Source organism: Ylistrum balloti, unplaced genomic scaffold (genome assembly GCF_031769215.1).
Source record: "Ylistrum balloti isolate Yb309-2 unplaced genomic scaffold, AGI_CSIRO_Ybal_v1 Utg370058, whole genome shotgun sequence".
In the NCBI taxonomy this organism is placed as follows: domain Eukaryota; kingdom Metazoa; phylum Mollusca; class Bivalvia; order Pectinida; family Pectinidae; genus Ylistrum; species Ylistrum balloti.
In genome coordinates this window covers 310,055-323,347 of record NW_026782107.1, presented here as the reverse complement: position 1 = coordinate 323,347, position 13,293 = coordinate 310,055, and the positions used below count along the sequence as shown (strand labels likewise).

Below are 13,293 nucleotides of genomic sequence, written 5' to 3'. Positions count from 1 at the left end.
CGTAGAGGATAGTTGTGTGTGGTAAAAGTTTGAAACAAACTAAATAAATAAAATCCGTCATCCCCTATTTCAGAAATGTCTTCATCTGTCTCTAATTTTCGTTGGTTCCCGATTGAAGTCTTAATAAATTGGGCTGTGTTGGAGTTATGTCTACGTTTTGTGACGAGGTATCCTTAAAACTAATGTGAGGGGAAAGTTAGTAAAATGTGACCAGTAGATATGGGTTTTCACAGAACTGTAAATATTAAGAAATATAAAATCATCTTGAAACACACATAAAATAATGATGAATATCTTCTTCAGTTGTGTTCTTTTATTAATCACTGTAAATAATGTACACGAAAATTTTATCTTTTATTTTTGAAATATTTCGGTGGAGCATCACCGATGATAAAATCATCAATCAGCATCACAAAAACGTTTGAAATGGTTGTGTCCTGGGACAACGAAAATACAAACGCCAAATTGACATTGAGAAATAACCATGCGGCTATTGCTAAAATTCGCGAAATACGTATAGCTAATTCCAATCTAACAAAATGGGCAAGAAAAATAAGAAAGATAAGAAAGGGAAAGGAAAAGAGAAGACTGCGTTGAAGACAGAAAGAAATGCTGAAAAACGGGCGAAAAAAGAACTCGCAGAAAAGGGAGAGGTACGTAAACGCCGTAGATCGGATCATATACTGTACACTTATATATCATCAACTAAATGTTCTATGTTGTTTTTTTCACTTTATGATAGACACCAGCATATCTCTTATGACTTCTCGATTTGTATTTGAAGTGGTTACATATATTACTTGTTGGGTTGTAAATGCAGGTTTAGTTTCGTTGTTCAGTGTTCAGAATAATCCAATAATGAGTGTTCGTGGCAGTATTAAATTACCCGAAGTAAATCGACACTTCTCTGTTTCATGTGAATAGAAAACGGTTTGACGGGCATATGTCACATACAGATTTTTTTATGTGGTCACTACCTATATGATGCTTGAGTTTGTCATTTCTTTTTTCCCGTTTAATCATCTTCATATATGTTCTATGAATGTACCACAATATCATTAGGTTCTTACTATCTTCCATGATTTAAATCTTTGTCTTGTCTTGCCTGTCTGCTATTTTATTTCTGTCTTGATCACAACTCTCTATCCACGATTTTATGTTCATAGCACCAAATCTGCAGCTCCCTGGAAATAGTAATGAAAAACACCCTTACTCTGGCTTGGTTCAAACTAGTGACCCTGTAATCTCTAGTCTAGCACTGTACTGCTTGAATAAAGGGAAATTCCCACCAGCCGAAGCTACATGTAGTAAGGCGACATGTAATCTCAATTCGTACATAGTCTTGGTCACAACCAAGACAAAAATGAAATTTTAGATAGATAGTCCGATTTATTATGAAGCATTATTTTGCTGACTGCAACAAGTCACCTGTCATAACATTTTCATATTTTTTAAGTAGGGATGTACTTGATCCTTTACTTGGATTAAAGTCCATCTAAACACCCATGTATTTGTTCAATTGACTTCCTGTGAAATGGTCTCAGTTCTCTTTAAGTAGGTGAAAAGGCTTTTAATGATTTTCACACAGGTAACCTATAAGTTTTCTATTTTAGGATGACATTGAGAAGCTAATAGCAGAGTTTCAAAACAAAGACAAGAAAAGAGTGCAAGTGGTTGAGGAAAAATGTGATCCCCCATCACCAAGGTTTGTATGAGTAGATATGAGATACTGTGACACTTGTATTACTGATAACATATCATTGCTTCACACAAAAATTGTATAAATTGTAGAGATTTGTGCCTATCAACTAACAATATGATGTTGCTGATATGTCTGTGTTTCCCACCCTATTTACAGAGCTATGATTGGTTGTAGGTTTTCTTTCTTATTGTATTACGACTTCTTTACAATACTGACATGTAATTGCTTGTGATATCAATAAAGAAAACAACTTTGTGGCAAATTTCAAATTGTAAATACAATAGTATTTAACATTCCATGTCAGATTTAGAAAACGCCATGTTGGAGATCAGCATAGTCAACAGTAAAAGTGAGTGTTGAGGGGCTTCAACTGATTCTTAGTCTTACAACATTTTACAAGAAAAAGAACTGATCATGATTTCCTCACACCCAGAAATAAAATTACAAAAAAGGCTAACACTGCCCTGTTTTTATGTGATTCAGAAAATTTCTTTCAAATTTTCCATTTGATAATTATGTAGATATAACACTTAAACATAGTTCAATAGAGTGGTATCTAATGTAACAGAGGTCATTATTTATTTCAGAGTTATCGATAGGAATCGAACCCAGGACCCCTGGCTTACTAGTCTGACGCTCAACCGATCGAGCTAAAGAGAAATTCTCTCTAGCAGAACGGTATGTTGCGGCTAGTATTTGCCAGGGTTACACAATTAACAAATAAAAATGAATAAAGGTTTGTCCCACTGAAAATACAAATGAATGTTATATGACATTCAAATGATCGCCACAAAAAACAACGTGATCAATCTTTACAGGTAACATATGATGTTGCATTTGCTGCATGCTTTACAGGATGTCTTATCAGAGATAGAATGCAGGGGTAAAGTCACTGGAGGGCTCGCTGCATAGTCTGAACATGACATATACAAATTCGTAGTAAATACCGTCCTATATAGAAAAGTCTGAAGGATTTTCAGACTTGGGTTCGGCAACTATTGTATTTGGAGGCACATTTACAAAGAGTGAATTTTGACTGCTTTTATATAATACAAATGCATGATCATGAGTATTTCTCAAATAAGTTACTGTTGATATAAATAGATTATTTTGATTTTTGAGTGAAATTTGCAACATAAATGCAACAAAAAACTTTTTTTTCGTTGTAAGTCTGAAATATATTTTTTTTCACAGATGCAATATGACATTGTCCTCACATCCTACCAAAGAGGAGTTGATCATGTTTGGTGGAGAGTACTGCACTGGCAATAAGGTAAATACATTTTTATCAATCAATATACATAATGTCTGTGTGTATATATTAGTCGTTATGTTTGCACTACCAAGCCCTACATAGTACAGTGCTTAGTATGTTTGCCTGTGTGTATTAGCTACTCGGTGAAGAAATAATTTTCCTGAAATCAGCAAGTTTTCAATACTGACAATGTTTTAGTTAAATTAAGTGAAAAGCAGATGAATGTTTTTGAAATGTAATACTTTTCAATAGCAGGAAGTGCCAGTTAGGTGAAATTGTAAAAAAAAGACAACAGACTTTTGAAACTTGTTGCTTCTTAATCTACCAGGAATTATTTTGGGTGTATGTAATATGTACTACAATGTCAGCTTGATGGTTCACAGACTTACATGTACAACGACCTGTTTTTCTACAATATCAAAAAGAAGGAGTGGACTAAGGTCACTGCCCCAAATGCTCCAACACCAAGAAGTTCACATCAGGTATGTATATTGGACCCTTATTCTCACAAGCATAAGCTATCTATACACTCCCACAAGGTATGTTTACACTACTACTCTACTTGGTCGGGTGGCGCAGTGGTATTGACTAACCTTTCACTCAGCCGTTCGGGGTTTTGATTCCAGGAAGGAATGTGAAAAGGTATGGGTCACCTGCCTGACCATGGGGGTTTTCCCTGGTTACTCTAATTCCTCCAACAGTAAGACACCTAATGCTCTTCTATCCGGGCCAACAAGAGTTATTAAGATAAGCTGATAGCTTGTTTTGCAATTGTTGAAAAATAGATAAAGATTGTATTATCATACTACTCTACGCCTTCTCCAAAAAGAGGTGAAAAGTCACAAATGGGTTGATTTCATCGCTGTTAAAGGAAACAAATCTGGAGCTCCTGTCAGTTTACACATCTCTATCAACATCAATACTCTGTAACTTCCTGGGAAAACATATGGAGATGTGAAATTTACAAAACTGTCATTCATCAATACACATATTCATAAAGTTAACTATAGATTAATACAGCAAAGCAATGTAGAACAATTTCCACAGATTCTGTAGCAAAAATGTCACTATTGTACATACTTCATATCAAGCTATTATATAATGTGATATACATGCTTGTTTTTGGATTTTTTTGATTAAGGTGACATGTAAATTTTGACCTTGGTGTTCTGTTGTTGTAGGCAATAACCTTAAAACAAGGAGGAGGACAGCTTTGGATATTTGGAGGGGAATTCGCCAGCCCTACACAGTCACAATTCTACCACTACAAGGAACTCTGGGTCTACCACATCAAAGAAAAGGCATGGGAAAAAATTAGGTATGTTAGGAGAAGGTCATTCCTCTCTATTAGGTAGGTTAGGGCAAGGTCATTACTCTTAAAGGTTAGTAAAGGAATAGGGCAAGGTCATTACTCTTAAAGGTTAGTAAAGGAATAGATAAATTTAAGTTACAGCTCTTAAGCACAATAATATTTCATTTGAATTTCAATGTTAATGTTGAGTTGAAATACATAAAATGTGAAAACGTGCTTATTTATATACACTAAATTTGATTATTGGGTGGTCGGGTAGTGCAGTGGTAATACACTTGTCTTTCATTTAGCTGTCCAGAACGGATGTGAAAAAGTAAGGAGTCACCTGCCGGACTAAGAGGGTTTTCCTGGGGACTCCAGTTTCCTCCCACATTAAAACCCTTTGCACACTTACATCCGAGCCAACAAGAATGATTAGAACCAGTTGAAATAATATGTTATACAACTGTTGTAAAATAAATAACGTTTATATCTTTATATTTAATTATATGAGTAAGTAGCACTTTCCTTTAATAATGGTTGTGACTTGACCAAGATGACTTGATATTCTCACTTCTTGTCTAATGTATGTACATCAAATCTATGGTGTTGATTATAATTGTGGGTTTTGATGTCATGTCCTATGTTTTATTTTCATGCAGACATTGATTTTGGTGTTACAGTGCCCCAGGGGCTCCTGCTAGTAGAAGTGGACACCGAATGGTTCATTGTAAAAAACACATTATTGTGTTTGGTGGTTTCCATGACAATATCAGGTAAAAGTCTTATTATATTAAAGTTAAAGTAGTGTGATGTGTATTTCAGTTTAAGTGTTTACAAAAAGTTTAATTGAAATGAGTATGTTTACTGTTGAAAATACCATTTCAATAACATTTTTATTTATCAAAAAATTTGAAGGGACATACTAACGGTATGGAGTTGTTCATCTATATGTCTGTCCGTCATAAACTTTTACTTTTTAAAGTTTTTAACTAACCTCTTGTCAAATCCTGACTGCCAATTTGAGCTCCATAACAGTTTTGGAAGAAGGGAGATCACTCTATATCTAACATTTCTCACATTGGCTCACATGATATGAGGGAGACTAGTATAGTAGAATCTTTCATTTTTTAGGTTACAAAGATTGGTACCGGTATTGTATTTCAAATGTTGTACAATATAAAAGTTGGGTTTTTCTTAACAGCATTTTGATTCAAATATTTTTGTTTCTGGTCTTTGTGTTTTTTCATAATCTGAATCTTGTCCTGAGATCTCTGCCAACAGTTTCAATCAGTTTCTTTCAAAATTGGTAGGAATGATAACAATAACATGATTTCGTAAACAGCTGCTGGGTTCATCAATTTTTGTAGAAGTAATTATGCTTTGTTTTTTTTAGCATTTAAATCTTGTCTTGAAATTTTCTTTCTTAGTTTTTAACCATTTTCTTTGAAAATCAGAAGGGTTTAATGATTATATGAAGTTGTGTTTTCCTGAATGGCCTTTATATTCAACAGTCTTTTAAGGTAATAAAAGAGATAGTACAGTTTTGAATAGATGACAGAAGGGGTATGGCCCAATAGGAGAAATAAAGGAAAATGTATAAAGTCTTTCTCACTTCATGTATATCAACAGAATATTCATCAAATTTTGTGCAGAAAATCGGTGATTCAGTTTTTTTATAAAGACTGAGATGAGTTGCTAAAGTTGTATTTCAACCAAATTTTCAAAATGATGAATTAAAAAATCATCAATTAATTTCAGATAATGTATAGTTAATAATCTACATGTATTATTATTTAAGATGAGTGATACACAGGCCCACTGGACCATTTGTTTCTTGTGAATACTTCAATAAAGATCACTTCTTTGGATTACATTGTGTTACTTTTTCTACAGAGATTATAAGTACTACAATGATGTGTATGCGTTTGACCTGGAGAATTACTCTTGGAACAAGCTGGAACCCTCAGGAGCCCCACCAGCCCCAAGGTCAGGATGTATGATGGCTGCCATTCCTGATCAAAACAAGGTCATCATCTATGGAGGGTACAGCAAGGAGAAAGTCAAGCGTGACGCTGACAAGGGCACAGTTCACACAGACATGGTTATGCTGACCACTGAAGGTCAGTTAACATAGGTCACACAATTTTTGAGAGAGATGTTTGTATATGAGATAGGGAACACTATGTACAATAAATTTTGAATTGATTGAATTTAACACAAACAAACATGCATACATACAAATTATTTCTGGATTATATCTATAGAATACAGATGATTGTCAGTAAAGAATCAGTTATGAACTTTTGTCGCAGGTAAAGTAAAAGATGAGAATGCACCTCTGAAATGGAAATGGGTCCACATGAAACAGTCTGGTACCAAACCCTCACCCAGGTGTGGTGTATCACTGGCTCTTACTCCTGGTAATAGAGCTGTCTGCTTTGGAGGCGTGTATGACCAGGTATCAGTATAACAATATTGTGTGGTTTATTTTTGGTATAACTGATGAAACTTTATAGATTTCTGTACCTGTTCGACTGGAAGATTCTGGGCGATGGTAGACTTTATCTCCCTGTAGTTGAACGTTCTATCTGACATACTGTTTTGGAAAGCTATAGTAATATTGTAAGTATAGGTTCTTAAGGTTTTACATGTAAGATTTTTAAGTCTTGGAAGTTTTTAGGTTACCTGAAAAAAAGTCTCAGGGTGACCTATTGCGATTCCCTTTTGTCCGACTTCGTTCATTGTGAATCATAAACTTTTCAGAATTTCAACTTTTTTGGGAGAATCCTGAACCAATTTCAATGAAAGTTTTCAAAAACCTTCCATGGCTAAAGGCACACTACAATTGTACATTATATGGTCCCCAACCCTCAGTGGCCTGAGGAGCGGGGTCAAACATGGGTCAAATTCATTGAAACTTCAAAAATCAATACCCAGATATTGTAGAATCTAGTACTCTTCATGGATGGAAAGGCTTTCTGATGGTTTATCAAAATTGTAAATTTCATGACCCGAGGGTCTCGCATATCCCCTAGGAGAGGGGGCAATTTATGATATTATATATAGAAAAATTACATTTTTGAGAATAATTTGTTTATTTTCTTTCAGAAATAGTTCAAACTGGGTTAGAATTCTCTTTTTTTTCATTAGTATAAGCTGACAGTTTGATTAGATGCACATGTTGTCCATGAATAACTCCCCCAGGGGCTGATAGGTGGGGACAAAAATTGGTCAAATTGACTGAAATTTCAAAGATTTTCTGCTGTTTGATGGAAGATTTTATATAGGAAAATTCAAATCTTGAGTGTAATTTCTTTTAATTCAAACTTGGTTAGAAGCGTTAGCATTGGACAACCCTTAATGTTATGCACAGTTTTGCATCATGTACAATATACAAAATAATCTCTCGCATGACATGTTACAAGGATAATTGTCACTCAGGTGACCATTAAGGCTCTTGGACCTCTTGTATTTTTTGTTAGCCTTGACGCGCAAATATTAAAACTTCAAATGAATTTTATCATATTGCATATGATATGGAAACAAGATACTGGTAGTGCTTTATCACATAACTCAGAAAATTAACTTTTTGAAAAGTTTTAAAGTTGAAATGTGGACAAAAAAGTCCAATGGATGCAGTAATTTCATTTCAACAGTTTCAGTCCATGATGTAACATTGTCTATATTATGACATCACAACTGCCTTCTACTTAGCACATCCAATAAAAAACACTCCAGGGTATATTACTCTAGTGACATATCAAAAATATTACAAGGACAAATTCAGTGGATAGGAAGTCGATAATGTGATTGGGTACATAAAGGCAGCCAAAAATGTTTCACCCACCTGTGAATATTATGTAGGACACCCATGTGGGATAATGGATATTCTACTCTCAGGTATAGAGTGTGGGTTGAAAACCTTGGCAAAGCCATTGATCTGAACCTGAATTTTATAACCTTGATAGAATATCTGTATCTCGCATGCAAACATGCTGTTAATTCTTATAGTTTCACATGGTACACTCAGTGATATACACTTAGGTGACATTACTTGTCTGTTCATTGATATCTTGTCAACAGACACAGACTTTGTCTAATTGACAAAGTAGAGATATTGCATTGTTCTTTAGATATGAAGTCTATCCTATTTTTTCTGTTCTTTCCAAATATGACTTTCATTTATAAGTATAGAATACATGTGGTTAAGAAATTTACTGTATTTTAGTAATGTTTATGAAATATCTAGGTAAAAAAAAATGATGAAACATGATTTACTATTTTTGAATGGGAAAATATCTTTAAAAGCTCTGTTATGTAATTGGTACATTCTAGTGTTTGTCATGAGAGATAAAACTGCTTTAACCTTGCATTCAAAAATTATGTGCCATTGATAATGAAGACTTTATACACTGACTTCATCGTTATGATTTGGAGTATTTGAGGGCTCTCACACCCCATTTTGGGAAAAATAGCTGTGTTTTCCTTAGAATTGGGAAAACTTGGAGTCTAAATTGGGAAAAAAAGATACTATTTTACATTGGGAATTCGGCCCCAAATCTGGCAGATTGAGAGCCCTGTATCTAACAGTAAGGAAGGTTTTTAGCAGAATAATCAGTCAACTCTTTATGATGTAGACTGTAAAATCTAAAAGATGTAAAAGACTTGAAGCATGAATTACCATTACTTGTGGAAAAGATAAAAATCTACATGTATATGTTTCCTTAGGTGGAGGATGAAGAAGACCTGGACAGTTTGTTTTTTAATGAAATGTACACATTGGATCTGGAGAGGGGCAAGTGGTTCCCCCTCACTCTCAGGTATAATCAGATTGGTCAAACTTAAGTGTTCTTGAGGTTTTCCTGACCCTAAGTGTGTTCTGATTGGTCAGACTTTAGGTTCCCGTTAACCATATATGTATTCTTATCAATCAAAGTTTCAAGATGTCAGCTGGCTTGTTCTGATAGGTAAAACTAATGTGGTCAAGTGGTCTGTTCTGATTGGTCAAAATGAACATGTATTCTTTAGAGTTCAATTTGTTAAATATAAACTTTAAATATAAACTTTATTTTACAACAAATGCAAAACTAGGTATTTCAACATATGCTTATCACTCTTGTTGGCCTGGATGTAAGCGCACGAGGGGTCTTATTGTGGGAGGAAACCGGAGTACCCGGGGAAAACCCACGTGGTCAGGCAGGTGAGCCTTTACCTTTTCACGTCCGTCCCGGGAATTGAACCCTAGACGGCTAGGTGAAAGGGGAGGGTGTTACCACTGTGCCACCTGACCACCCCATTCCAATTTGTTAGTTTCATGGAACCTTTTGTTAAACATATCCATATAAAGCTACTGTTAGTTCAGGCACAAAAGAACATCTTCATTATGGAAAACCTCTATATCTTGAATGATAATAATTTTTCAGAGGCAAGAAATCTGTTAATACTGAAAAGAGGAAAAGGAGAAAGAAAAAAGAAGAAGGACAGGATGATGGAAGTGATGAAGAGGAAGATGATGAGGAGGATAATGACATGGAAGATGAGGATGTGGAGGAAGCAGAAGAAGATATAAAAAAATTAAAACTTGATCTTGAGACAGATGTTCAAAGTCAGGACACAAACTGTAGTACAAGTAGTCAAGACATTGACCAGGGGTTGGGTCAAAGGTTAGGTCAAGGGTCAGGTGAGGGTGAAGAAGACATCTTCAAGGTGACGATGGGTCCGAAGCCTGCTGGACAGACAGAAGACATGGAGGAGGAGTCTATGGATGTGGAGGTTTTTATGCCAACACCAAGGATGGGTGCTCTAATGACAGTACGAGGTGGGGAGTTGTTTCTGTATGGAGGACTGTGTGAGGTGGGAGACAGACAGATCACATTCTCTGACTTTTACTCTCTAGATCTACATAAACTGGACGACTGGACAGTACTTATACAGAACAAACAGACACTGGTAGGTTTATCTACTGTCAACCAGATGTGACAGTTTTTATGAACTTATGTGTAGATTCAGAACATATTTACAAGTAAAAACATATAGCTTTATATATATTTTGATAAAAGTTGTTTGTTGATGGAGATAAGAAAGCTACATTTTGTAAGGAAGAAAAAACTACAGTGTGTTAGAGAGTGAAAGTTACTGTGTGTTAGAGAGTTAAAACTACAGTGTGTTAGAGAGTGAAAGCTGTTGTGTTAGAGAGAGAAAGTTACAGTGTGTTAGAGAGTTAAAACTACACTGTTTTAGAAATCATTGATAAAGAAATTTTTTTCTGTGTTAGGATTGGGACGAGTCTGACTCGGATGATGATGAGACTAAAGGAGCAAGCGGAGGCAAGGAAGAAGAAGATGATGATGATGATGATGATGATGATGAAGGTAAAACATATCAGTGAACACGAAGAAGAGACATTTAATGTATTTCATTGTATTGATTTATCATTAACGGTAAAGAAATCATGATTTTATGTCAACTTATCAACATCATATCTGATATATTTGTATTGATTGTAGATGATTCAGATGAAGACATTGCAGCAATATTGGAAGGATGTGATGTACCAGAAAGGTTAGAGGAAGAGGAAGTGATGACATATTTTGAGAGAACTAAGGAATTCTGGGAAACACAGTCACAGAAATATTTCAAAAAAGAAGATCTCAAAGTGACTAAAAGAACAATTACAAAGTTTGCTAAAGAATTGTGCCAAGAGTACTGTGATCAGTGATTGGATGTGTTCTTTTACTAAATACAGTGACATTGAAACTAAGAATTCTTGTGTTATCTTTATCTCATATATCATGTGTTTATTGGTAATCTCACATATTATGTTGTAATTGAAACAATAAATGGAAGCAATGAGATGATGTAAGGGAGATAAATCCACCGCGCTTATAGAATAGTAAAGGGGGACAACTCTTTCAACATTGACTGTTTGCCTCTGATAACGGAGCAAAACGTTTTTAGGCATCGCCATTTCATAACCTGAAGTATATTTAATTATCATTGTAACTCATTCCGTCATCATTTTGTTTCCGCTCATTTACTCTTTAATAAATACAGATATGGGTAGATAATGGTAGAACATTGACGTGCATACTAATTACAGGTCATTCATAAATCAATAAATCACAATTTTTTATCAAAACCTTTTGATACTCCACACGTCAGTTTTCTTCACCCCTTTAACGAGTTGGTTAAATTACCATTGCTTGTCTCAAAGTATTCAGGTGTAATCATTTTAGTTTTGACTTTACTACACTATTTATCTTGGTTACCTTGGTTACGCACGTTGGGTACCGTTAACATTTACTGTCAACATTCTGGAAGCAACCTGACATTTAACACTTAAATAGACATGAAGAGAGTCTTCGTGATATTCACCGGATGTAGGCAGTACCTCAGGGAGTCGCTTATCTCGGTTTTGGTGGGTGTGTTTGTGTGTTTTGGAAGGGGGTGTCGCTTTTTACGTTTGTTATGTGTGTGAATGTGTGTGTGGGTTGGGGCGGGGGACTTACACCCAGTAATGTACCTTCTCCAGTTCTATAGATCTTACACCTAGTGATGTCCCTTCTCCAGTTCTACAGGAGATCTTACACCCAGTGATGTCCCTTCTCCAGTTCTACAGAGAATCTTACACCCAGTGATGTCTCTTCTCCAGTTCTATAGATCTTACACCCAGTGATGTCCCTTCTCCAGTTCTATAGATCTTACACCTAGTGATGTCCCTTCTCCAGTTCTATAGATCTTACACCCAGTGATGTCCCTTCTCCAGTTCTATAGATCTTACACCCCGTGATGTCCCTTCTCCAGTTCTATAGATCTTACACCCAGTGATGTCCCTTCTCCAGTTCTATAGATCTTACACCCAGTGATGTCCCTTCTCCAGTTCTATAGATCTTACACCTAGTGATGTCCCTTCTCCAGTTCTACAAGAGATCTTACACTCAGTGATGTCCCTTCTCCAGTTCTACAGAGAATCTTACACCCAGTGATGTCCCTTCTCCAGTTCTACAGGAGATCTCACTCTGCCATGTTTCCGATCTCAGAGCGCTCTCTCCCTACATAGCTTTGACAACTCTATATCATATTGTCGACAACAGATATCATTCAATATTCCACGTAACTTCTCGATGATGAAGTTCGCCACAATGCTCGGACCAGTTGGTACTCGCGTGAAGTGGGCATTCGCACATGACGTAACGTAATGATCAATGCCACGTGATGCGGACCCTAGGGGCCTGAATAGGGCCGCATCAGGTCAATACGAGGACAGATTTACAATATCGGGATGCGGAGTGGTCATAAAGCCAATTATTTACCGACTTAATTAATAAACACCAAGGAATCACTTTAAATACTAACGAATTCATACAACGGAGAAGCAAAAAGTGAATGAGACAGATTTATGGATAATCAAGAAAACAAGCGAGAATATATTATGTGTTATTTCACGTTTTACAAAAAGATTAAACAGAAAAAAGGTTGGTTGATTTTGTTGGCATCGTCGTTCGCACGATATGTCGATAAAGTCATCAGCTAAAAACCTGTCAGCTTCCAGATCTGCTAGGAAACCCCACCAGGAGAAACCGTTCTGAGACTTGACAACACCACATATCATGTATTCATATATATGGAATTCGTGGTCGATAAAAAATATATCGTTATCCGAACCCCCATGGTCATCACACTGAATACCGTTATGTTCCGATGATTGGCGTGGTGTACCACTTTTCTATTGTAGAGGAGATGGTATTGACGCTGGTTATAGCTACTTCATGATAAAACCCAAGTCCAGCGTACAACTCATTCAATAACTAATCCTCCAAATTACCTATCATGTGTCTACGTATACACTGTAATTCTCCCAGCTAAGTAGCACGTGCTGTGATGCCCACTACTTGACCACAAATGACCCGTGGTTGTAACAAGTGAAATCCCCCGAGAGGCTTACCGTCAAAGTGGTAAGGACCCGCACGTGCCTGGAATACCTACTGATCACCGCAATCGCCTTATCGGCAGGTGAATACGACTGCAAAAGATAATCTAGGT

The 13,293-nt window shown here is 36.0% G+C and overlaps 1 protein-coding gene across 1 annotated transcript; it reads left to right on the top strand.

The window, feature by feature from the left end:
• The first annotated feature begins 534 nt into the window (after positions 1–534).
• Positions 535–10,994, top strand: LOC132549449 (kelch domain-containing protein 4-like). Its single transcript, XM_060213394.1, has 12 exons — positions 535–653; positions 1,614–1,705; positions 2,897–2,975; positions 3,341–3,439; positions 4,139–4,275; positions 4,932–5,024; positions 6,145–6,371; positions 6,564–6,709; positions 8,980–9,071; positions 9,675–10,200; positions 10,526–10,622; positions 10,758–10,994. The coding sequence occupies exons 1-12, from the start codon at positions 540–542 to the stop codon at positions 10,967–10,969; spliced, it is 1,914 nt and encodes a 637-aa protein (XP_060069377.1). The 5' UTR covers positions 535–539; the 3' UTR covers positions 10,970–10,994.
• The last annotated feature ends 2,299 nt before the right edge of the window (positions 10,995–13,293 follow it).

Coding starts and splice junctions, on each gene's coding strand:
- LOC132549449 (XM_060213394.1), top strand. CDS start 540: ATGGGCAAGAAAAATAAGAAAGATAAGAAAGGGAAAGGAAAAGAGAAG. Junction 1,706..2,896: donor TGTGATCCCCCATCACCAAG/GTTTGTATGAGT, acceptor TTTTTTTCACAG/ATGCAATATGACATTGTCCT. Junction 5,025..6,144: donor GGTTTCCATGACAATATCAG/GTAAAAGTCTTA, acceptor CTTTTTCTACAG/AGATTATAAGTACTACAATG.